The sequence below is a fragment of the Gouania willdenowi genome, chromosome 19 (genome assembly GCF_900634775.1).
Source record: "Gouania willdenowi chromosome 19, fGouWil2.1, whole genome shotgun sequence".
NCBI classification, from domain to species: Eukaryota; Metazoa; Chordata; class Actinopteri; order Blenniiformes; family Gobiesocidae; genus Gouania; species Gouania willdenowi.
Genome location: NC_041062.1, coordinates 22,044,692 through 22,071,756, shown reverse-complemented (window position 1 = coordinate 22,071,756; position 27,065 = coordinate 22,044,692). Strand labels below are relative to the sequence as shown.

The following is a 27,065-nucleotide window of genomic DNA, read 5'->3' as shown; positions in this document are numbered from 1 at the left end:
CTTCCTTTTATCACTGTGACCCTCAAACGTCATAACTGCTTTAAAAACACACTGATTGCCTCTACCCTGACTGCGTGGTGGAAAGCCCTGGACATTACAAATGTTCAATTAAAAACTAGCATGCTGTCTCCAATCTGGCACAACCCCGACTTTAGAAACAGAAAAACACCGCTCTATCTAAAAACATGGGAAGCGCACGGAATTATTCATCTCCAAGACTTCTTCGAAAATGATAAGCTCAGGACATAAAACAATCTAACCCAAACATTCAATATAAATAAAAGTAATTTTCTTCAGTACTTACAAGTAACAGAGACAATTAAGAAAAATACGCCAATAGATTTAGTCACCTTACAACCTCCAGAACTGGCCATATATATGAAAAAAATCTCAACAAAAACAAAAAAACTCTCAAAAATATACAGAGCACTCTCAAACACTAACTCTAATCACTTACCAATCACTAAATGGCAAGCTGAACTCTCAATCACCACGAACACCGATTTCTGGACAGAAATTTGTTGTAATACTTTTAAGATGACTAAAAACACAAATCTTCAGCTAATTCAATACAAGGTCCTCCACAGATCTCACATTACCCAACAGAAAATGTAAAAAAATGGGCTTCTCCCCAACAGACATCTGCTCTCAGTGCACCCAGTAAACAGCTGATTCATATTTACATGCCGTATGGCTTTGTTCGCCAGTTCAACAGTTTTGGTTTCTAATCACTGAAAAACTGGACTGCAGGATTCCTCTATCTCCAAATCTATGTCTGATAGGAGATTTGACTATGCTTGATCTTCCAGCAAACCAATCGCAATCCAGCTATGCGGAACTCGCCGTAGCAAAAGAAAACAATATTAGTGAAATGGAAAGATAAAAAATCCTTAAATATAAACCAATGGCAAAATCACCTCAGATTTTATTTATAAAAGATGTCTGCTCTCAGAAAAAATAAAATAACCTGCTTTGAGGAGCGTTGGACTCCTTTTCTACTTGCATTAAATCTTGATTTTTTTGTTTTTAGCCTGATGATCTAGCCTGCAAGCGACTGCCAGCACCACTCTTTACTAACACACTGATCTAACTGTAGATCTGGACCTCCATGGGCTTGTGGGGTGGCCTTGACCTGGGTGGCTTGGGTGGGTTGCCGGGGTGTTTTGGGTGCCTCTGCGTGGGCGTGCGTCCCTTTTGGGTGTTCTAGTGGTCCCTGGGCTGTTTGATGTGGCTCTCCTGACCCCTCCTGCACATCTGGGTGGTCGTTGGGGCTGGGGACCTGCGTGTTTCTCTGCCACTCTTTCCTCTTTTTCTCTGTCCGCCTGTCTCGACCTTCGCTTGGGGGGGCGGGCTTTGTTGCACCGGGTGGGGTGGGTTGGGAGTGGGCCCGTTGAGGGGCCTGGGGTGGTGAGATTTATGGCTTCGGGACGGGGGGGTCTGGGATGGGGCTGGCGCTGGGGTTGGCTACTGCTCAGGGGCGGCACTTTGGCTTGGTTCCCTGGGGCGCGCCTTTGCTGAAGATGTCGCTGGCGTGGTGGTGCCCGTCTGCGCCATCTACCCTCTCCGGTGGCCTGCATTGTGGACGGGCCGGGTTCATACCAGACAGGCCTCCTACATGGACACTTCACTGCACTCACTCCCAGCTGGTCTGGCTCACCCACTTGGTGCACCACACACATATACCCAACCCTTAGGGGGCTGGAAAATTGGGCTAGGGGTGGAGGGCCGCCACCTGTCCTACTAAGTAGTAGTGCGGGGGCGGCATTCCCACCTCTGTTTGCCCTACTAATCCCTCCAATTTTAATTACACCTCAACACACCACCCCCCGGAGGGTGGGACCACCACTTCCACCCTCCGGAGCTATTGCACTGCATACACATATATACACATAGGTTGGATGTTACGCTCCATCCACCTTTTTTAATAGCACTTCATACATTAACTAAACACACATTTACTCAGGGGATAGGGAAGTGCAGAGGCATCAAATTAGGGCGGTGGTGAATAAGGCTTATCGCGCGGGCGGCATTGAGAAAAGGCGATCTGGCGGGCTCTGGGGGGCTGTATGTCTGGGGTTGGGAGTTGGGGTCGGTGGCGCGATGCGCTGTGTGGCTGCTCGGCCGTGGGGCTCCTTGGCCCCCACTCTCTCTGCTGGCCTGGCTGCATCTGCAGGCCCGGTACCTGCTTTAGGTATTACCACTCACTTCTTCCCTCTGTCCACACCACCACAAAAAGAGAGAGAAAAAGAAGAATGGATCTTCCCCCTATTGTGTGTGTGTGTGCGTGTGCGTGTGCGCGTGCGCGTGCGCGTGCGATAAATCTGCACATATTTTATTCATTGGCAATACATTAACTACATTGTATGTATATAAGTGGTGTGAAAAAGCGTTTTCCCCCCTTCCTGATTTCTTACTTTTTTTGCATGTTTTTCACACTCAAAAGTTTCAGATCATCAAATAAATTTAAACATTAGTCAAAGATAACACAAATAAATACAAAATGCAGTTGTCAAATGAAGGGTTTTATTAATGAAAAAAAATCCAAAGCTACATGGCCCAGTGTGAAAAATTATTTTTCCCCCTAACCCTAACTGGTTGGGCCACCCATAGCAGCATCTACTGCAATCAAGCATTTGCGATAACTTGCATTACGTTTTTTACAACCCTGTGGAGGAATTTTGGCCCACTCATATTTGCAGAATTGTTGTAATTCAGCCACATTGGAGAGTTTTAGAGCATGAACCGCCTTTTTAAGGTAATGCCACAGCATCTCAATAGGACTGAGGTCAGGACTTTGACGAGGCCACTCCAAAGTCTTCACTTTGTTTTTCTTCAGCCATTCAGAGGTGGACTTGCTGCTGTGTTTTGGATCATTGTCCTGCTGTAGAACTCAAGCTGGCTTCAGCTTGAGGTCACAAACAGATGGCCAGACATTCTCCTTCAGGTTTTTTTTGGTAGACAGGAGAATTCATGCTTCCATTTATCACAGTAAGTCTTCCAGGTCCCCAAGCAGCAAAATAGCCCCAGATCATCACACTGCCACCTCCATATTTTACTGTTGGTATGATGTTCTTTTTCTGAAATGTGCCAATTATACCAGATGTAATGGGACACAGACCTTCCAAGAAGTTAAACTTTTGTCTTTTCTTATGGTGGAGTCATGAACACTGACTTTAACTGAGGCAAGTGCTGCTTCACCCCAAAATTCACCTACTTCCACCTCATCCAGCTTCTCTCCTACCCCTGCCTTCTTGGATTTAACTGCCCAGATGAACAAGCTGGTTCTGGCTGGCACAAGACTGACACCCCACCCATTACCCCACCACAGTCCCATCTTATCTCCTCTAAAGAACTAATCTGCACCACCCATCCCTCCTCGACGATACCAGGACCAGGATCACTCTTCTCCTCAGGCCAGCTGTGTTCAAATTAGAGCGACACAGGTCTGATGTGTGCTGGGTCCGGACTGCAATAGCTCTATTTTTAGGAACAACCAGAAAAAGTCAGGGCCTTAAGGAGTTAATGCAGCTTCTTAAATTCCTGTGGTGACAGGTAACACAGGTAAAATTTTGAAATTAAAGAAAAACCAAAAGCTTTATAGAGATAAAAATTGTCATCCAAAAAGTCCACCAGTGTCTACAGTAAAGTCTTTAAAATTAGCTCTTCTTAACATTAGATCTCTTGTTAACAAGTCACTACTAATTAATGATATTATTTTGACACATCACTTGGACTTTTTATTTCTTAATGAAACGTGGTTGAATGATGGTATCAGTAATACTGTTCTCAATGAAAGTGCACCACAAGACTTCATTTATTTCAATAAGTGTTGTACTTGCAGGAAAGGTGGTGGAGTTGCTGCCATTTTTAAATCAATATTTCAGTGCAAAGAAATAACATTTGGTGACTTTATCTCCTTTGAATATATGTCATTCTTACTGAAGGGTGATTCAAGAGTTCTGTTTTTAGTCATTTATAGACCCCAAAATATTCTGGAGAATTCATGGATGAGTTTGCTGAACTGCTCTCAGTTGTATGCACTGAATACAACTTTTTAATAATAACAGGTGACTTAAATATTCATGTAGACAATAACATGGACAATACTGCCAAAGAACTGTATGCTTTCATGGACACTTTTGGTCTTACACAACATGTGACTGGTCCGACACACACTCAAGGTCACACTTTGGATCTGGTTATCTCTAAAGGTGTTGATATCTCTGCTGTTGATGTAAGAGACTTAGCTCTATCTGATCATTTCTGTATCTTTTTTGACCTAGAGACTGTAACATCTTTTCGCCCTACTTCTGTGTGTTTAAAGAAAAGGTACATAAATGAGAACACAAGTGCACAGTTTATGGAAGCCATAGCAATGACACCAACATTGAGTGGTGAGACAGTTGATGATCTTTTGGATGAGTTTAATACAAAAGTCTGTATTGTCATAGATGTGGTGGCTCCAATCAAAACTAAGAGAAAACCAAACACACAGAAAACACCTTGGAGGAGGACTTAGATAATGCAGAAATTGAAATCTGACTGTAGAAGAGCTGAGCATAAATTGAACATTTTATCATGTAAAGCACATTGAGTTGCCTTGTGTATGAAATGCGCTATACAAATAAATTTGCCTTGCCTTGCCTTGCCTTCAGTTCATTAGACGTTGTTGTGGGGTCTTTTGTCACCTCTTGGATGAGTCGTCGCTGCGCACTTGGGGTAATTTTGGTTGGCTGGCCTCTCCTGGGAAAGTTCATCACTGTTCCGTGTTTTCGCCATTTGTGGATAATGGCTCTCACTGTGGTTCGCTGGAGTCCCAAAGCTTTAGAAATGGCTTTATAACCTTTTCCAGATTACTTTTTTCTCATTTGTTCCTGAATGTAGCTTTTCAGGATCTTTTGGTCTACTTCACAGGATAGTCTTATTTAAGTGATTTCTAGATTGAGAACTGGTGTCAGCACCACAAATCCCAAAACTAAATATTTGGCTCTCTTTTTCTTTTTCCTCGTCCTCCTCTGCACCTGCTCATTCATTCTCCAGCTTCCACTTCACAAAAACGCGAAAATGATCATGTGAGTCAGTTTGGGGCTGCAAACCGCTCACACTGGAATCTGATACAGGTCACATTTTAAATGATAATGTGAACTGCCAAACAAAAAAATTGGATCTGAGCAAAAAATCAGAATTGAGCATTAAGGCTTGCAGTGTAAACAGCCTTACTGTCACAAACAAGTTATATCCTATTCAGAAAATCCCATAACAACAAGCTTTATGTTTTCAAAATCAGGAATGAATCAGAAAATGTGAAAGGAACAACACACAGTCAAAAAGAACATGCAACCTCTCCAGAGATACTGCGGCAAGCAGGATTTGATCCTGTGATCTCTGCACTGAAAGCTAAATGTGATAAACACTTTAGTCTGTTTTTCTGTCTTGTTCAGGGTCATTGTCTTCCTATAAAACTCAAACCTGCTTAAGCTTGTAAAAGATGAGATAAGATAAGCCTTCATTTCCCCACAGTGTGTGTGTGTGTGTGTGTGTGTGTGTGTGTGTGTGTGTGTGTGTGTGTGTGTGTGTGTGTGTGTGTGTGTGTGTGTGTGTGTGTGTGTGTGTGTGTGTGTGTGTGTGGTGGTGGGTGTGTGTGTGTGTGTGTGTGTGTGTGTGTGTGTGTGTGTGTGTGTGTGTGTGTGCATATTGGTCAAAGAAATGCTGCAGTACATCTTAAGTTTTTTTCCAAAACTAATGCCTCGCGCCAAACGCTGTTTGAATTTCTGCAAAAAAAAAAGTCATCATTCGCGGGGACCCTGGAAGAGGAGTCAAAGTTTCTAAACTCGGCTCCAGACAATGAGGAGGATGAGTTACTGATACCTGATCCAGCAGGGAAAGCGATCTACGTGTTGTTTTTCAGAGAATCAACATCATCTTCCAGGGTGAGAAAGATGTTAACCATTGAACAGATGCAATGGCCGGGTCCGAGTGATGGCTTTTGTTGTGAATGGGCGATACAAGGAACGACAAAACGATGGGGATATACATTTAGACATGAGAAATGTCAACTGGCGATATACGTCATCGACGACGACAATCCTATGGAAGCATTAAATAATATTATCTCTTTGACAGAGGAGGATTGGCTCGCTATCAGTTGAACCACTTACCCAGAACCTATATCACCCGAAAAGCTGCAGAAAAGAAGGAAATCAAGAAGATTTCTTGATGAAAGTGCTATTGGAGAGACTTCTGTTGGACAGAGTTCTGAAGGAGAATTGGTCAGAGCCACCTGGAGGACAAAGACTTGGTCCAGCGTGAAATGGTTCCTCTTCCTCTCACTCTTTCGTGATCAAGATGGCGAGGAGAAAATCAAACTACAATTGAACGACAGTTCGTCAGTGAAACCGTCAATCATTATTCCGTACAACACATTTAAGGGGAAACTGATTGAGGAACGTATTGGATACGTCAAAAAACTTTTCAGAAACTGCCGTACAAAGTCCGATGGAAAGAACAATAATCGAATGAGCTCTGCCTCCTCCACAAAGATATGAGTAGACCACTGTGCAAGCTGATTCACATTTGATGCCAGACTACCAATGATCATGGGTTCTCAAAGGCTTATCCCAGATCTATGGCCTGCTTCACCGGAGAAACCATATTGCCCTTCATACTACTGCCTTCGGAATTCATCGGACATGAATCAGACGTTCCTTCCTAATGGACCTTTGATTCCTACTTTACCAAATTCTTCTTCTTCTCCTTCATCTGACGACCCAGCTGACAGTACAGCTGACAGCCCTCACGCTTTCTCTGACACTTCTGATGATGTATGCTCTGCTGCTGCTGTTGGATCACCTGCTGACGGATTACCGCCTGGAAAACTACTGACCGTTTCAGAGGATCAAACTGATGGACTAATTTCCGATGCTTTTATTCTTGGAATAAAACTGTTTTGGTGCATCTGCTGCTCAGATCAATAAATTCATAGTTGAGAGCTGCAACGGCTGCAGAATTCCGCACGGGAGTCAACGACAGCATGAATGTCTGGAACCGCTGGAGGATTATTTTCTCTTCTGGTTATAGTTTTAAACCCACTGAATCAATTCCAAGCAGATCTCTGTGATATGCAATATTTATCAGAATTTAATGATGGAAATGAATATATCCTGACCGTTATAGATGTTTTCTCAAAAAAAGCTTACATGCGTGCAATAAAATCCAAATCAGCCGCCGAGGTGTGCCGAGCTTTTGAATCAATTTTAAAAGACGGACGACGGTACAGAGTTTTTTCAATAAAATATTTGGGCTTTTAATGAAAAGCACTCTTTAACACATTTTTTCAACCTCAAGCAACATTAAAGTGTCAGTGGTAGAAAGCTTTAATCGTACTCTAAAATCGAGGATGTGGAGATTTTTTACAGCTAAAAATCCAGGAGGTATGTAGACATATTACAATATTTAATCAAAAGTTATAACGGGTATAAAGATGGCCCCAAAGCAAGTCACCTCTGATAACGCGGCACAGGTTTTCAGTAACTTATACAGCAAATCGTGTGTCGGAGTGAGTAAATTTAGATTTAAAATGGGCGACAGTTCGAATTTCTAGGTTTATTTAGAGGTTTATTTGAAAAGAAATACGAACAAAGATTTTCAGATGAGGTTTTTACAATCACAGAATGTCTTCCCCGTCATCCTCCTGTCTATAAACTGGAGGACTATGATAGTGAGGCCCTCAAAGGATCATTTTATGAGAAGGAATCACAAAAGATCACTAGGCCTCAGTATTATAAAGTAGACAAAAAAAAATGTTATTTAACAAAGGAATGAAATTTTTTTATTTAAAAAAAAAAGAGAAAGAAAAATAAAAAGAAATTGATTTCCAATTACACCCGGGTGCTATACAGATATTAATGCGATTTATTTCACCTCTGATAAAATCAGGGTTCAGTATTGCCAAACCACATCTGAAATCTGCAGCAAAAAATATCGCTTTAGGCCTTTTTACTCATGCAATTAGAAGTTTTGGTGATAAAGGTCAACAAGGGGGTGCAGGAGGCCTCCTATCACTTGCTCACCGACCTCACAGTCGACCTCCTGGTGTGAGAGTGAAGTCTGGTCATATAGATAAGAAGATGAAAACCAGAAGAAAGATTTCAGTTGTAAACTGGCATCGACAGAGAAAGGCTGCAATAAAAGACATTTTCTCACACGGCTAATAAAAATATAAAGGATGGCTTTATTGCGTCAGAAATTGCAGGAATGTACATTAGCCGAACTCGATCTCTTCTCTGCTCCTGACCCAGTTGCAAATTGAGGATAAGATATACACTGAGGTTTCACCAGTTTCTGCTCACACTGATAGAGGCGTGATAGAATTCTACATCCCTGGCGAGGGGGAGAGATATCTGGATTTAAACGACACCCTGCTGTACGTCAGACTTAAGATTACAAATGCTGACTTATCCGCTAAATACACTATTCAGCCAATGTGACATGGTTCTAGGGGACCGATTAATATCGCAAAGCAGCTCCACGCATCCCTATAGAGCGATGTTAGAATCATTGCTGAATTATTCCTGCGACACTTTGGAATCACAATTCGGCGCAGGTCTATTTACATTCGATACAGCAGGGGTACTAAATGGTGTTAATGCAGGATTCGATAAAAGATCCACTTTTCCTTCAAACGCAAAAGAAGTACAACTTCTAGGGGCTCTACACACATATGTTTTGTTCATGCGAAAGACTTTTGCTGAATTCAGTGGACCTCAGAATTAAATTGATGAGAGCCAGCGATGATGTTGCACTATTGTGTAGCAGAGCCTCAGACTTCAAAATAAAGATGCTTGGAGCATCGTTATTTATGAAAAAAGTCTCCGTTTCACCCACCGTGAGATGAGGACATGCTTCTGCCCTGATAAGAGGCAATGCCCTCTATCCAATTTCACGCATGAACATTGAAACATTTTCACTTCCTCTATGCGTGATCCCAAAATACATTGTGCTTGCAATGGTGGACCATGAAGCGTTCACATGTCAAAGACATTTAAACCCATAGGTGTATTCTTCCATTTTTACTTCCTGCCCTCCGTCTTTCCTTCGCGCGTCATAATCACGTAAAACCCAGCTAAATATGGTGGTCTTGTTCAATTTCAAAATAAGAGTTTATATGCAAGACCCAATTTCAGTAAGGGATTTTATTGTTAAGTAGATGAGTTTATAAGTTAAAAAGATAAAAAAGTTCATGGAAGAATAGGTTGAGATTAAAACAAAGTTAATTGAGGATTATTACTATTATTGTGAAGTTGTAGAATATATTGTCCTTATTATGTTGTGTAATCAAGCCAGTATAGTGACAAGTGTAAAGCTTAGCTTAGTGCACCGCCCCTTTGAGAGTTACGTGCGTACGTTTTACATGGCTGCACAGATACAGATACACCACAAAAACTAATATAAAGTGCATGGAAATTTTTACTCACCATAATGCCAAATCAATGGGAGCCCTGCGCTTGTTTTTCTACACAGAGACGGTCCCATCTGGGAGTGATGGGAGACAATGACACCCGAAGTGTGTTGCTTATATCCAGTCTACTCCGTTGTTTTGTTTTGGTTGCTGTCACTGCAGAAAACCCCGCTTCACACAGATAGGATGTCGGAAATGGCAACAGGGTTTTCAGTGCGGTGGTGGCGATATCAGGGTATTCTGCCATGACTTTAATCCAGAACACCGGCAGAGTTGTTGTCTCGAACATAATTTTAAAGCTGCCGTCATTTGCGATCTCCAGCAGTTGATCATCTTCTTGCACAGATATGCTAGATTCACCTGGTTTGTTGACAAATGGGTTGCGGATCCATTCCTTGCCACTTCGTGGGTCCTTTGTGGTTGGGAAGTAGCCCTTTAAAAGCAAAGACAGGTGATCGTGCACCAGCTGGGAGAATGAAGGCTCAGGCTCAGTCTCACCCAAAATCCCCGATAATGTTTGAAACATGTCCAATACGCCTCTGTTCACTCGCCGTCCCCACAAATCCAATTTGGCTTTAAATGCAGCTACTTTATCTGCCAACTTGAAGACAGTTGTCATTTTTCCTTGAAGTGACAGATTGAGTTCATTGAGCAGGTTGAATATATCGCACAGGTAAGCCAGTTTTGCGACCCATTCCTCGTCACTGAAATGTGCTGCTAGCGGTGACTTCTTTTCTGAGAGAAGTCTTTGCAGCGGCTCTCGTAATTCAAAAACTCTGGCCAGCGATTTCCCTCTGGATAACCATCTTATTTCTGTGTATAAGAGAAGGCATCTATGCTCTGCGTCCATCTCCTCACAAAGCTGCTCAAACAGGCGCGAGTTAAGGGCATGTGCTTTGACATGGTTAATAACTTTAACGACATCAGTCAATACGCTGTTCAATTCCGGTGGCATTTTTCGGCTTGCCAGCATTTCCCTGTGAATGATACAATGCGTAGATTCACACTCAGGTGCAACCTCCTTAATCCGAGCAGTTAAACCAGACAGCCGTCCGGTCATGGCAGCAGCTCCGTCTGTGCATATGCCGATACAAAAGGACCATTTCATTTTTCCTGATATATAACCATCCAGCGACTTGAACATGTCCTCATGCACATCCTCCTGATAAAGATATCGCACATAAACAAGTAGTATTGCCTTGTTGTCAACATCTGTAGATTCATCAACCTGGAGGGCGTACCACGGTGATGTATTAATCCTCTCCAACAATTGTGTCTCAATGTCTTCGGCTATTTCCTCAATGCGCCGAGTCACGGTACTAGCCGACAGAGGCACCTGTGCTATCTTTTTAACAGCGGCCTCCCCTAGAAGTTCACGGCAAATGTCTTTAGTGGAGGGCAAGATCAATTCTTCACCAATAGTGAATGGCTTTTTAGCCTTGGCAATACGGTTAGCCACTAAGTATGACGCTCTAAGTGCATTCGCATTTACTGATGTGGTGGCCCTCAGTAATTTCTTCTGTCCTTCGTGTTCCTGTTTTTTTCTTTCAAAATACTCCAGGGGCTTGTCTTTTAATCCAGGGTGCCTGGTCTCCAAGTGGCGAAGCAGTTTTGAAGGCTTCATTGCCTCATTAGCAAGCCGGTCGCCGCATATTACGCAGAGCGGGCTTGGAATATGGGAATCACCTGTCGCGATAAACCCATATTTTAAGTAGGTCTCCTGGTATTGTCTGGTAAAAGTTTTCTTTTTCTTTGAACTCGTAGGCTCTTCTTCTGTCTCTTCACTAGGCCTTTTCCCTTTCGCAGAAAAAATATCCAAAGACGTCTGTTTCTTACTCATTTTGCTAGCTTGTGGGTTAAAATTTGGCGCACAAGTGACCGGGATGCAAACGAGCGAATCCGGTCATTTTTCAAAATAAAAGTTTTTTCAAAATAAAAGATTGTTCATACTCTGATAATAAATAAAACGGAAATTATTAATTATTTCTTGTACCTGTACCAATTGATCCACGGACCGGTACCGGTCCGCGGCCCGGGGGTTGGGGACCACTGGCTTAAGACACTTCAGCTGGTTCAAAATGCTGCAGCACGTGTACTGACTAAAACTAGGAGAAGAGATCACATTACTCCTGTATTAGCCTCTCTGCATTGGCTTCCCATAAAATATAGAATAGAATTCAAGATTCTTCTTCTCACTTATAAAGCCCTAAATGGACAGGCACCAGTCTATCTCAAGGAGCTTGTAGTGCCATACAATCTCCCCAGAACACTACACTCTCAAAATGCTGGACTACTCGTTGTTCCATTTGTCTCTAAAAGTAGTATAGGAGGAAGAGCTTTCAGTTATCAGGCCCCACTTCTCTGGAACCATCTACCAACCACGGTTCGGGGAGCAGACACCCTCTTTACCTTTAAGGTTAGGCTCAAAACATTCCTCTTTGGTAAAGCTTTTAGTTAGGAACCAGCTCATAGTTAAGATGCAATAGGCATAGACTGCCGGTGGGGGGGTCTGGCATGCTCGGTTGGAGAGAGGTTGGAGAGGGCGTTAAGAGAGAGGTCATTTAGGTTAGAGAGGGACCGGAGAGGGTCCCATTCCTCTCTCAAACACTCCCTCTATGTCTGCTTCTTCCCTTGTGTGTTTGCTCCTGTACTCCTTCTGGTGTTTGTCTTGCAGGTCCGTGGGATCCTTAGTGTGGAGTTACAGAGTCTCAACAACTCTGTCTCCACCCTTTCCTCTGCACACACCCAACACAGCATAACGTGGATGGCTGTTCATCATAGGAATGGGATCCACACAAGGTTCCTGCTGCTTAAAAGAAGGTTTTCCTTGCCGCCATGATGAATTCATGTTGGGTGTGGTATACATATGTATGTGCATATACGTATATATGCATATGTGTGTATCCATAAAATGAAGAGTCCGTCCTTAAGACTGCTCTACTGTAAAGTGTCTTGAGATACCATTGGTTATGATTTGGCGCGATACAAATAAAAGATTGATTGATTGATTGATTAGCTATAATGGTAGTGGCTGTTGACAAGGGGAATGAGTGAGTGGTAGTACCTAAAGCAGGTATTTGGTATGAACATGTCTAAAGTTAAGCCCAGTATGAGTTTTATCCCACACCCCAAGGCGTGCCAGTGCATCGTAGACCAGTAAAAAAAAATCGCTACCGCAAACCCAGGAACTGTCCCGGGCCCGCAGATGCAGCCAGGCCAGCAGAAAGAGTGGGGGCCAGGGAGCCCCAGGCTACCCCCCACGGTCGAGCAACCCCCAGACGCCCCCAAGATCCCAGGCTGAGAGGCAGCTACCGCCCCCCACACACACATCCGAGGAAGCCCCAAGCAGCCGAGCACCCAGCGCATCCCACCACCGACCCCAACCCCAAGGCCCCCCGCCAGCATCCCGCCCCCCCACCACCCCCCCACACCCAAGCACCCAACCCCCGAGGGGAGGGCCCAGAGAGCCCCCCGCCCAAGACCCCAGCAGCGGAGCCAAGGCCCATGCCCAGCAGAGCGGGCAGCCAGCGGGCACTCGCCGGCAGGCCCATAGCCAGCAGGGATCAGACCCCAGGCCAGAGGGACCCGGAACGGAAGCAGCACCAAGAGCAGCGCCCCCAGGGACAGCGACCACGCCCATAGTTGTCGAGGGCACCAAGGGGATGCTGCAAGTTGCCCTGCCGGCCCCCAGGCACACCGACCAGGCACCCCAGAGTGCGCCAGATCGCCTTTCCTTGATGAGCCCTAGAAACCCCCCCACCACAGGGCCCAGCCACACCGCAGAGCCTGGCTCGCAGGGTGCCGCCCAAGCCGAGGCCACCCGCCGCACCCACAGGCATGATAGGGCACTGCCCCCACCACCCGCCCCGGAAAACCCCCGCCAGGACCGGCCCGGCCAGGCCCGCCGGACACCAAGGGCACCACCGCAGGACAGGGCCACAACCCAGGAAGACCGCACAGCCCCAGGCGGTGCAAGAACAGCAGCCCAGGCCCCGCCCCCCACCGGACAGCGCAAGCCATGGGGCAATTCAACTCCTTCGAGCTCCAGATGTGTAAGGTTGGAAATGAACACTCTTTTTACTGTGTTTTAATTTACTGACCTCCTGGTCCTGCTCGTTTATTCCTAGATGAATTCTCTGAGTTTATGTCAGCTATTGTTAAGCTGGAGAGTGTATTAATCCTTGGTGATTTTAATCTACATGTTGATAATTCGTCCTGTCCTATGGCAGCTGAGCTGATGTCTCTAATGGACTCTTCACTTTGTGCAACATGTGTCAGGTCCAACACACACTAAAGGTCATACTTTAGATTTGGTCTTTTCTTTTGGTTTAATGATTGACCATCTAGGTATTGAAGACTTACAAATAAGTAACCATTGCTGTATCATATTTAATCTGTCAATCACACTGGTACAGACTACTTCTAATGTGAAAAAGCGGAGACACATTCTTAATGAAGCAGCAATCAGTGGATTTTCTGCCTCTTTCGATCCAACTACATTTGCTAGTTGTGATGATGACACTTTTACGACAAACTTCAATAGCCTTTGTCTGTCTGTTTTGGACACAGTAGCACCAGCTAAAAATACTCCAGGCTCTAATAAGAAACCTTGTCCGTGGATAAATGAAGCTATTTTTAGCTTTAGGAGAAGCTGCCGAAAAGTGGAACGGTTGTGGAAAACCTCTAAACTAGAGGTGCACAGACTCTATTTAAAAGAAAAGATAATGGAGCTAAATGAATTAATAAAGCATGCCCGCTCTGTTTATTTTACTAATCTTGTTTTGCAAAATAAGAGAAACCCCAAGGTTTTGTTCAATACTCTTGAAAATCTTGTTGCACCCTCACCGTCCCATGTGCCTGTACACACACAGGAGGACTGTAACAATTTTTTAAATTTCTTTGTAAATAAAGTACAAGATATCAGGGCTAGCATCACTCCTCCCTTGGTTAGCTTGTGCAGTGCATCAGCCCCTGTGAGCTCATGGTCCTCCTTCACTCCTGTCAGCCTACAGGATGTTCAGGTTTTAGTAGGAAAGATGAAACCCTCATCGAGCTCTGTAGACATTGTTCCTACTTCTCTGCTTTTAAACGTTTTTGATGTTGTTGGTCCTTGGGTGGTAAAATTGATAAACCTCTCACTTTTATCTGGCTCGGTCCCCCTCCCACGGAGGTCTCCCCCAATCACCCAAGCGCCGACATGAGACACCCCCGACGCCAGCACAGCCCGTAGGACAGCGGGCCCCAGCCACCCGCCCAAGGCGGCGCGGCAACCCGCTGAACCGCGGCCAGTCCCCGGGCAGACGGCGGGGGGGCGCGCCCCGAGACGCCGAACCCAAAGACCCACCCACTGGACACCCGCGCCCAGATGGCACCCACGGGGCCCGGCGCCACCAGCCAGCAGACCAACCACTCCCGACGCGGATCCGCCAGGACAGGAGCCACTGGCCACGCCCCGACACACACCCACCCAGCACGACCCAGGCGAGGCCCTTCAACTCACCCTTCCCTCCCCACGAAGCTACACAAGCCGGCCCCTGCGGTCCCCCAAGTGAGCCCCCGGGGAGGGGGGGAGGGGGCGGCCCGACCCACCGCGCCAGCGGCACCCTCAGCGAAGGCGCGCCCCAGGGAACCAGGCCAAGGCGCCCAGACCGGCCGGAGGAGCAACCCACCGCAACACCCCGCCACCCAACAACCCAGGACGCAATCGCTGCCCCCAAGAGCAGCCACCCCCACCCCGGACCTCCCCGTCCCGAAGCCATGAACCCCACCACCCCAGGCCCCCAGACGAGCCAACCCCCAAGCTACCCATCCGGCGCAGCCACACCAGCCCCCCAAGCGAAGGCCACCCAGACATGTACGAAGGGGGCAGGAGAGCAACACCAAATCGCACAGGGACCACGAGAGCACCCGAAAGGGACGCACGCCCCCGCAGAGGCACCCAAAACACCCCAGCAACCCACTCAAGCCACCCAGGTCAAGGCCACCCTACAATCCCATGGAGGTCCAAGACTACAGTTAGATCAGTGTGTTATTAAAGAGTGGTGCTGCTTGCAGGCTAGATCATCAGGCTAAAAATGAAAAATCGAGATTCAATGCAATTAGAAAAAGAGTCTAACGCTCAAAGCAGGTTATTTTTTTTTTTCTGAGAGCAGACATCTTTTCCATGGAAATAAATTCTGTGAGGAGATTTCGCCATTGGTTTATGCTTAACGATTTTTTATCTTTCCAATTCAGTAATATTGTTTTTTTTTGCTATGGCGAGTGCTGCAAGGATGGATTGTGATTGGTTTACTGGAATATCAAGCATAGTCAGGTCTCCTAACAGACATAGATTTGGAGATAGAGGTATCCTGTAGTCCAAAATGGAGGACAGTTTTTCAGTGATTAGAAACCAAAACTGTTGAACTGGCGAACAAAGCCATACGGCATGTAAATATGAATCAGCTGTTTACTGGGTGCACTGAGAGCAGATGTCTGTTGGGGAGAAGCCCATTTTTTTACATTTTATGTTGGGTGATGTGAGATCTGTGGAGGACCTTGTATTGAATTAGCTGAAGATTTGTGTTTTTAGTCATCTTAAAAGTATTACAACAAATTTCTGTCCAGAAATCGGTGTTCGTGGTGATTGAGAGTTCAGCTTCTCATTTAGTGATTGGTAAGTGATTAGAGTCAGTGTTTGAGAGTGCTCTGTATATTTTTGAGAGTTTTTTTTGTTTTTGGTGAGATTTTTTTCATATATATGGCCAGTTCTGGAGGTTGTAAAGTGAATAAATCTATCGTCGTATTTTTCGTAATTGTCTCTGTTACTTGTAAGTACTGAAGAAAATTACTTTTATTTATATTGAATGTTTGGGTTAGATTGTTTTATGTCCTGAGCTTATCATTTTCGAAGAAGTCTTGGAGATGAATAATTCCGTGCGCTTCCCATGTTTTTAGATAGAGCGGTGTTTTTCTGTTTCTAAAGTCGGGGTTGTGCCAGATTGGAGACAGCATGCTAGTTTTTAATTGAACATTTGTAATGTCCAGGGCTTTCCACCACGCAGTCAGGGTAGAGGCAATCAGTGTGTTTTTAAAGCAGTTATGACGTTTGAGGGTCACAGTGATAAAAGGGAGATCAATATGTTTAATATGTTTGCAGTCTAGCTGTTCTATTTCTAGCCAGGCGTTGTGGTATTCTTTTGGGTTTAGCCATTCTGTTAAATATCGAATTTGGCTTGCTAGGTAATAATGCGTGAAATTAGGGGCTTCCAACCCTCCCTCGCTTTTATTTTTTTGAAGGGTTGAAAGGCTTATTTTTGTTTTTTTATTCCTAGCATAGAATTTTGTAATTGCAGAATCTAATCTTTTGAACCATTGTGTTGGTGGTTTCAGTGGGATCATAGAGAACAGATAGTTTATTTTAGGTAAGATTTTCATTTTAACTGAGGCTATTCTGCCAAGGAGTGAGATGGGGAGATTGTTCCATCTCCGCAGACCTTCTGTGACTTTATCCAACAGCAGATCCAGGTTCAGTTGAATTAATTCATTTAGGTTTGGTGATATATTTAAGCCTAGATATTTAATTGTATTTGTGGGGGAGGGGTATTGTGGGATTTGGGTTGCTGGGTTCCATGAATTTTTTGTTAATGGAAGGATTGATGATTTTGACCAGTTAATGGAATAGTCTGATAGTTTAGAGAAGCTGTTTATTAGTTTAAATACTTCTTCTAATGAGGATTGGGGTTCTTCCAGATAGAGTAAAATTTCATCCGCATAAAGATTAATTTTGTGTTCTGAAATGGATGAGTGAATTCCTTTAATAACAGTATTCTGACGAACAGCTGCTGCGAGAGGTTCAACAAATATTGCAAAAAGCAAGGGTGAGAGTGAGCAACCTTGTCTGGTTCCCCTCTGCAGTGTGAAGCTTTGTGATGTTATTTTGTTTGTGGTTACTGAGGCCTTAGGTTTAGAGTATAGGGTTATAGCCATTGTATGAATGAATTACAGTTTGAATTATTACACGATTACATGTTTGTAATGTGAATGTTCTTGATTAACTAGTAACGTGCGTTCAGAAGCAGACTCCAGTCACTAACAGAGTCAGGAAGTCAGGAAGCACTGACGTTAGAACTGATGTGAGTTGTGATGTGCTACATAAAGGATGGATCAGATTGAAATTCTTAAAAGTGTAACACAAACTGCAGTCCAGTAAGGGAAAGAAAATGGGTGTGAGTGCGTCCGAAGTGTATAGACACATTCAGAAACCTAAACCCACAGACAGACACACAACTGAGTACAAACAAAACCAGAACAGCGTACAAACCAACTCAAGCCACCACCAAATGAACAAAAGGAGAATTTCTGATAAATACGTTCTTATAGAAAAAAAAACAGATAAAATCAGACTATGCTCTGACATAAAAAAGAAATAAAGAAATATATAACATGACAATAGGGCTTTAAAGGATCACTAAAAAGAGGATAAAGCAGCATGACTCCTCATAGACAGTGACAGATAAAACCGATCTAGGGCAACTCACTTGCAAAAAGGAGGAAGAGAATCTATTTTGAACATGTAGAGCTCCTGAGGAAAGAAGATATGGCATCTCTGAGAAAGCTTCTTGGCTTTTGATTTCTAAGGTACTTAAAAAAGAAAAGAAAAAATGTTTATTATTAAAGGAAGAAGTAGCTCATGTGTCTCAAGTGGTCATTGGAGAATGGTACTAGGACATGTAGTGTATGTCCTGTTTTTCATACATAGAAAATTATGACTATAGAAGCACAACCATGAAGACATTTGATTTATTGTGAAGGAAGTATTTTCTGTAAATTAATGTATGATCAATGTGATGATTTGTTTTATTGATTTGTATATTTATTTGGATCCTCTTTAGTCACTATTAAAATGTAATAACTACTCTTTCTAGACTTCATACAAGTCAACATTATATTATAACATTTATTTTAAAGAAAACACAATAAAACACATAAAATCAAAACAATATAAAAACAATAAACAATAAACCTACTAATGACAAACAGTATTTACAATATATCCTAAAAGAAAGTCTAGAAATAATTTAATTTTTTTCTTCAAACTCTTTTTAAAAGCTATTTTATTTGTTAAATGAATAATGGCTGTTGGCCAGTGTTCTATATTTTCACTCCTCCGAGAAGCAGGAAGGGAAAAGCCATCAAGTGATGCATGCCTGGTGTTAAAGTCATGTCTCTCAGCTTCAGGCGAGAGGGGATAGCAGCTTAGAAAGAGTTCTGTCAACAAGAGTTAATGAAAATGCCCTAAAGCAAAAGAATTACCCAGCAAAGTGTTCAAAAATAAAAGATAGATGGTAGATGGGTCTTCTTCTGTTTGAGAGGTTGGGGTTCTGATCCCAGTCTATACCTGTCGAAGTGTCCTTGGGCAAAACACTGAACCCTAAGTTGCTCCCAGTGGTTGACCAACACCTTGCATGGCAGCTCCGTCCCATTGGTGTGTGAATGGGTGAATTAGTTGATATTTTGTAAAGCACTTTGAGACTATTTCAGTGTGGTCATAAAAGCGCTATATAAATCAAGTCAATTTACCATTTAAAGCATGGCTAAAAAACTTTTAATCTCCTCATTGGTTTGTTAAATTATCGTGGTTATGTTGTATTGCTACATTTTTCAAAGGTAATGCTTGTGTGACTGATTTCTCACTCCTCCCCAAACTGGTCCTCTGTGTCAGGTTGAGACCAGTGTGTAACCGTTACACACACACACACGCACACACTTCAGACAGATAGAGGACAAGGACACAGAGACAAAAATGGAGACACACAGAAGGACAAAGACAGTTTAAATGACACTACATGAATGTTGCTATCTTTTAACATTTATTATTTGTGTGTTACAGTATGTAAGTGATGCTTCTTTAATGTATTTTTGTGTATACATTGTTCAATGTCACACAATTGGACGCTTTGGCAATTTAAATGTTTTTGCCATGCCTATACAGCGTTTTTGAATTTAACTGAAAATTGAGACAGAACAGATCACCATAATGATCACAATCCCACACACCCTATATGCTCACTATAGACACAACACCTTAACCAGCTAAGATGAGGAAAAAGAAACAAAAAGCCTCAGAAATACCTGGATACAGGCTGTCACAGACACGTTACCCCTTTTTTCTTCTAATTTTTCTGAGAAAGTTTACCACAATTTCTTCTGGTTTATTTTTTCTCGCATGCCGCTCCTCCCCTGAAGAACTCTGGCACCCCCCAGCGGAGACACGACCCACACTTTGAACACCACTGTTCTAGAGCATAAGTATATTTTATGAAACATAATTTTCACCGGCACCACACAGACCCTCACGGGAGACAGATGCCCCACTCTGCAACCAGACGTTGTGCCGTCTGGTATGAAGTTTGACTTTGGGCAAGGCAGGTGCGAGACTCCATTATCACTGCTTGCAGTTTTGATTTTGTTTGTTCTTTGATTATCTAACTTGCTTTTTAACCTTTTCGTAATCACCATTTAAATTCACCATTATCATTATGCTTGTACATTATCAATATTTGTAATAATAAATGCATTAATTTTACCTGCTTTGTTATTCATTTTATAACTTATAAGACATGTGAACCAATCCCAGAATCCACCTGAAGGAAAGGTAATAACTCATAAAGTGGTCCAGGACACTTTAACTCAGTCCTAGAAGGCACTCCAGGCAAATCTTAATGTTACTGATAATAATTAATATGATCATTTTAAACACTCTTTGTTGGCTAGTTTGTGTAACACAAGTATAGGATCTTTTAGTAGGTGGCATGAGTTCAAGTTTTTGCTTTAAGTCGACCAGTAAAATTAATAGATGATCAAAAGTTTCATAGGTACAGGTAAATATGTATAAAAGTTACTAATTATTTCATATTTGTTCGCTTGAAAAGTTAACTTTACCAAAATAAAGTTACTTGGGTTGTGTAAAGTTAAGTGATAAGTGCTGATCATTAGCAGACTTGTCATCAAAACGTTTCTCAATTTTCTATACTCAAATATTGAGTACTTTTCACCCTTTCACCAGGCCGTTACATTGAGAACCATGGAGTCATTCACAACATGTGGTTCAACACATCCACCCAGGAGAAGAAGCAGTACTACTCCACTCAGTTTGTGGACTCTTACTGGGACAATGGGAGCTTGCCCATCTGGATTACAGCACAGAGACAGGTTAGATAATAATAGACTTTGCAGTTTTTGAGTATTAATGTGTAGTGACTGGTCAATATTGCTTGTTTTCTTTGATGTCGTCCCTCAGGGTCTTAAAGTTGGTTCCCTCCATTTCCCTGGGACAGCTGCCACATACAGAGGAGAGACTGTCAAAGTAAAGGAAGTAGAGCCTCAGTTCTATGATTATTCTAATGAGACAGACTGGAGGTGGAACATTGACAAGGTGATTGGAGAATGGTTCCACGATCAGGACCTGGACTTTGTCTCTTTGTACTTTGGAGAACCTGACAAAACAGGGCACAAATATGGACCAGATTCACCAGAACGGCAAAAAATGGTTCAGCAAGTAGATCGCACTGTGGGCTACATGCGTGAAAGAATCCATCATTTTGGCCTCTCTGATCAGCTTAACATGATAATCACTGCAGACCATGGCATGACCACTGTCCTGCGAGGTGGACTGGTAGAGGAAATAATCCTCTCTAAGATTCCTGGCTTCAATTTCAAAGATATTACATTTCATTTGGTGGATTATGGTCCTTCTGGAATGCTGCTTCCTAAAGAAGGTCAACTTGAAAAGGTTTACCAGGCTTTGAAAGGAGCTCACCCTCACCTTCACGTGTATAAAAAGGAGGAGATGCCAGCTCACCTGCACTACAGTCGCCATCCACGACTCCTGCCCATCATACTCTTTGCGGACCCTGGATACGTGATTAATGGGGTGAGACAATGCACACTTGACTAACTTAGAAAAAACCTTGTTGTGTACATGTATTTCTTTGATCTGCAAAGTTAGTGCCTACATACTTTATCAGAAATTTTATAAATGTGTCTTTGCAAATATAAGTGTTTCTTAATTGTTGTACCCAAAGAGACTGTTGAAAAACGTAAATTAACTGCATTTGGCTTTGAGTAAAACTGGGTACACATAAAGCCAGGGCTGTTTTTGTCTTAATTTCACCACTTTCTGACCAAGGACGGCAAACGCCAAATTTTGTTGTGTCTTAAAAGACTATCCTATCAAATCATCCTGTGGTCTGAGGTGTGTTCAGAGTAAATGTGTATCAATAATTGGCTCTGAAACGGGTCGGGGCCGACAATCGTAAATATTAGACTTGTTCAGTATCTTCAACAAAACTCTCTTTGTGTGTGTGAGGAAAGCCGACAACTCCCGACTAATGACCCAGTGATTTATGACATGGAATGGAAAGTAGCCAGTCAAGGAGCTAGTTGAGCTAGGCAACTTGGAATTTAGCTCTTCTGAGTTTAAAATTCTGATTTCCGAGTTCAGCGGCAGCACATGAAAACAACTCCAACATGGCTGACCTATAAGATTAAAGTTTTTGGTAACACTTTACTTAAAGTTTTATACATAAGGCTAACATTACGCTGTCATTATCTGTCATTAGCATTTATAAGGTGTCATTGTCGTTCGCTAAAATTATGAAGCCTTTGGAGCTATGTTGTCATTTTTTGGGTTAGGTGGAGGGATCTAGAGAGGTTAGGTAGGGTTAGGGGTTAGGGTAAGGAAGGGTTAGGGTTAGGGTAGTGAACAACACTTAATGACAGCCTTCATGGAGTAGTCTGCTGGGTTGGAGGAGTCTCTGACCGGGATAAACTGGTGAGAAAGGCCAGCTCTGTTCTGTGCTGCTCCCTTGACTCCATACACTCAGAGGGGGACAGGTGGATGGTAGCTAAGCTGTCATCCATGCTGGACAGCCCTCACCACCCCCTCCAGAACACTCTGACAGCACCACACAGCTCCTTCAGTGGCAGACTTTTACACCCGCACTGTGTGAAGGAGAGATTCCGCCGCTCCTTCCTGCCTGCAGCTGTCAACTAGTTTAATATATTCTGTTAATGTATTCTGTTTTTTATTGGGCAATGTCCTTTCTTCCCTCTTTCTCTCTGTGTACAGAGACATATTTTTTTTTATTATGCTGTTTTTCTTCATTTATTTATTTATCTGCTGCTGGAATTGTGCAAATTTTCTCTTATCGGACGAATAAAGGTTATCTTATCTTATCTTATGTAGGGAACAAAAGCACCTCAAGCATAAATCTTCCCCCTTTGCTAGCAGGAATGAACCAAGGAGCCTGTCTTTGTGTTATCATCGAACTGTTTACACACAACTGCCCCCGTAACTCTGAGATGCAGGACTAACCCCACTATGTGGTCTGTGAACTCAATACCGGAGCCGCTAAGACTTAACCAGCTATGTGAAGTACTCAGTATGAACCCGTCTTTTATGACTCCCCTTCCGGCCAAACAAAAGGACCAGAGAATCCAAGGACAGTTTTCCCTTATATTACCTCCCTGCGACATTTATGATCAAAGAAGAACATCCCTCTTCTCCCCCTTTTTAAAACAGATACTGTGGGATGCTATAAGTTCAAAGAACGGTCCCAATGCCCTTTGACCCCCTGTGGTGAGATATCACAGGAAGACGCTTACCAGACCTTCACTGAGAGGTCTCCTAGTGAAGAAAGGAGAACAAAGAAATTGTATTGTTTGAAAAGTTAGAAATGAGAACAACGAACATGTGTTTGACTGAAAAATTACAAATGAAAACATTGTTGTGGAATGATTTCTCCAGAAATTGGAATTACAAATATTGCTGTTCAATCACACTCGTTTCATGCAAGACAATAACCAAGAGAATGCTATTTTAAAGTGTTTATCATTTAAAAGTGCTTAAAATTACCAGAAAAACATCACAAAAGTTAGTTTGAGGTATTTACTGCGACCGTATAGTTAAGAGGAGGCATAACATGATTTTTGACATTTATGTTATGAGTAATTACAGGTAAAATGCATTAATTAGTTCCTAAAGTGATTCGAGGCTATTTCCTAGTCGTGTTTGGTATCAAACTCTTTCGTAATACATGATATTTCAGGATATGATGTTGAAAAGATGTTTTGAAATATGTGGAATTAATTATTAGGCATTCTTTTATGTTTAGAATCATCCCTTGTCGTCTGTCTCTGTCTCACACTCACACACACCCAAGACACACCCACAAGCTGAAAGCAGAGACATTGACCAATCACCGACATGATCACAGAATAATCAACGAAGACGCCTCCTCCAAAAGGCGTCGCCAAACGCCCTTTAAAAAAAGACGCGCGACCAGAAACAACAGTTTTTGGACGCGGGCGTTCATGCTCACCCGAATTCCCTCATGTTCCAGCTTTCATTTATTTCATGGTAGAAACAGTTAGATGTTTGAGACAACAGCTGCTTGATTCGGACGAATCCGGCACCGAGGGACGTGCGTAACAGCCGAAAGGAAGCCCGGCCCGCGACCCGTTGGGGTTAGCCAAGAGCCATTCTCTAAGCCAGCTGCAAAGGCCTAACCGCCCGGATCGGCTGAAGGGGCTACACTCTGTTGAACCGAAACAGAACCAACGGTGGCACGTCCTGCTGCATTGCTCAAACAGCACCTCCAGGTCCAACCCTGACATCTTCAAGGTACAAGAATGAACTCTCATCAGCAACTTTCATCTACAATAGATCACATACATATTTCCATAACTACAAACTTACACGCATTAACAACATGCTACACACACAGTACATCTCATTCATGTTTGTTCGTCTCCCCCTTGTCCGTCCTCCTCTCTTTGTTATGAGCTCTCTTTATTTTATTCTTTGATTTTATTATTGAATATGTATCCTGCATTTTTATTCAATATTTAGTAGATTAGCATCCTCCTAGATTAGTGATTTCACTTTATTACATATAATCCTCACTTTTATTAGCCTAGAAATGCATTTTATCATGATTTAATTATCCCATTTCAATTGATATTTGACTGTGTTAATTGTTGACTTTTGAATAAAAGGTTAAACATAATATTTGATTCCTCTGATTCATTAAAGCTGTGATGATGGTGTAGATGTCTGGTAGAATTCACTTTTCCCTGGTTTCACATTGATGAGTTTAGTCTAAAAACTTAGACATATTTCTCCTGTTAAAAGGAGTGGCACCCCGCAAATTTGAAGTAATATTAATAATCATAATTAATATTCTCAGTTATATAACCCATTAATAATAACTCATCTCATCTTCCTACATAATTTCTGGCACCCCAGATGGGACTAGCTGAAGCCATAAACGCAGCGTTAATGAATAATCATTGGAATCAAAAGCCGGTCTAAAAACTGAACACTCGTGTTGCCAGATTGGTTCGGAAGCCGCCGAGCCCCGACCAATGTTGTATTCTAAGCAAAGCCGCCGCGCTAATGCTTAGAAACTGAATAAATAAGACCGCCGTGTCTCTGTGTTTAAAGCGCTAATGTTATGAAAGGCCGCCGCACCAAAAGAAAAAGTTAAAATTAATCACTGCGCCGTCAGTGACTGTGACGTCAGAGGTAAACAGTAAGTTGCCAGAACCGGGAAAACCCCGTATAAAAGGAAAAGATACGCAGACAGTGCAAACTAGGACTTTGCTACCCCGAAGAGCTCTGAAACTCTGGTATCTACCGACGCAAACAAAGAGTAAGTCGTCTGAATCTTCCGTTCCTTAAAACGGACAAGCTATCGTTGTATTAGCTCATGTTAGCTCATTGTGGTTGGAACACGTGGGTAACGCTCCGGAAACCGGAAGCAAATGTGTCAAGCCACCGCTCACACACAAAGACAGGCCTTCCTGTCCCTTTTTGAGACGCGACTGCCCCTCGTGGCGAGCTCGCGAATAACAGGCTAACGAGAGCCTCAGCATAGCAGCAGAAGCTTGCTATTAAGCGGTTAGCATCCGGCTAACCCAACGCGCCCAGTGAGGCTTTAAACACATTTAAGTTACAGCGTGTCTTTTAGACACGTTTTGCTTGACAGCTGTGCATCGATACAGCTGTCTTTACCGTCACTTTGCTGAAATCGTGTGGTTTTAAATGTGCTAGATTTGATTTTGTCATCTCTCAGAAACGGACGCACGCACACACAAGGCCCATAACTAAACGGAAGTTAAGCCATTAAAAGGGTAATCTTATTAAACCTAAGGTAACTCATTTAAATACAAGTGACGCACTAAAATCAAGGTTTAACAAGATTTAAACCAATTTGGAAAAAATAATTAAACTAAAACAGTTTAAATAAATAAAGTAATGATTAAAGTAAAATACACATTTTACTAAATGATTAATCCAGTGTGATTAAAATTAAATCAATTTGATTAAAAACAATTAAATTGAATAGGAAGTTAATTAAATGAAAGCAACTAATTTAAGAAGGATTTATTAATTAAAATAAGTTTAATAAAAGTTAAACCAGTTTTAATTAAGGTAATTAAATTCAACACAACCGAATTTAAACACAAACCATTCTTAAAAATCAACCTAAAAGAAATTACAACTGAAATAAAAACTGATAAATTAAAACAGAATTTAATTAATTAAAATTAACATTTATTGATTACAATAAATTCAATAGGATTTGAATTTAATAAAAAAAAATAAAAAAAATTTTTTTTTTTTTTTTTTTTTTTTTTTTTTTTTTTTTTTTTTTCAAATTGATTAAAAACACCTGATTAATCTAAGGAAACTGAATCAAGGTAAAGCTAATTTAAACTAAAGTTTAAATTAATTGAGGAAAACATTTATTGATTAAAATAAATTCAATAAGATTTGAATTTAATTTCAATAAAAACATTTTTTTAATTGATTAAAAATACCTGTTGATTAATTCAACGAAATTGAATTAAAGTAAAGTTAATTTAAATAAAAGTCTTAAATCAGTAAGAACAAGTCTTAAATGAGTAAGAACAATTGTTTAAATTAAACAAACCACACCAAACTTTTTCAAGTTTACCACTCAGTTTTATTTACCAAACAGTGAATTGCTAAGAACAAACAAAATAAGATAAAACAATTTACTACCATTGTAATTTTCAAACTATTTGGAAAATTATTTGAAATTTTGAAATTCTTTAGAGTTCTTCGTACGATTTTGATCCACAACAAATGAACATGTCTGTCTCCTCAGAAGACCATCCAGCCGAGAACTTAGAATTCCTCCTCACAGAAATTTTAGGGGACGGAAAATCCACAATTGATGCCAAAATCCGAGAATCTCCCCCTCAAGAATTAGGAGACCTTGTGGCCGATTGCGTCACTGCAGCCGTTTCAAAAAAGCTGAAAGATAAGGAGCTGGTTAAACAGCTCGGCTTTGTAATATCAGCATTCTCCGCCCAGTTAAAATACGAACAGGATCGGGTTAAAACCCTCGAGCGCGAACGAGACGCTCAACTCGAAGCCATCGAGGAACGCGAAGCCCGCTGCGCGAACCTCACGGTCCAGTATGACGAAACACGTGAAGAAAATGGACTGCTCCAAATGCGTGTGACTTACCTAGAAGAAGCGGAAGATCAGGTTAATCAATTAATCACTGAGAATAAAGAATTAGAAAAATCCAAA

General features: G+C 42.3%; 1 protein-coding gene across 1 annotated transcript in view; it reads left to right on the top strand.

Annotated features, from left to right (window-relative positions):
- The window catches only part of enpp7.2 (ectonucleotide pyrophosphatase/phosphodiesterase 7, tandem duplicate 2), a 41,045-nt gene that overhangs the window by 3,099 nt on the left and 10,881 nt on the right, over nt 1–27,065 (top strand). The window contains exons 2-3 of the mRNA XM_028476192.1: nt 20,505–20,650; nt 20,739–21,371. Of these exons, the coding sequence (XP_028331993.1) occupies nt 20,505–20,650; nt 20,739–21,371 (779 nt within the window). The remainder of the gene's footprint in view (nt 1–20,504; nt 20,651–20,738; nt 21,372–27,065) is intronic.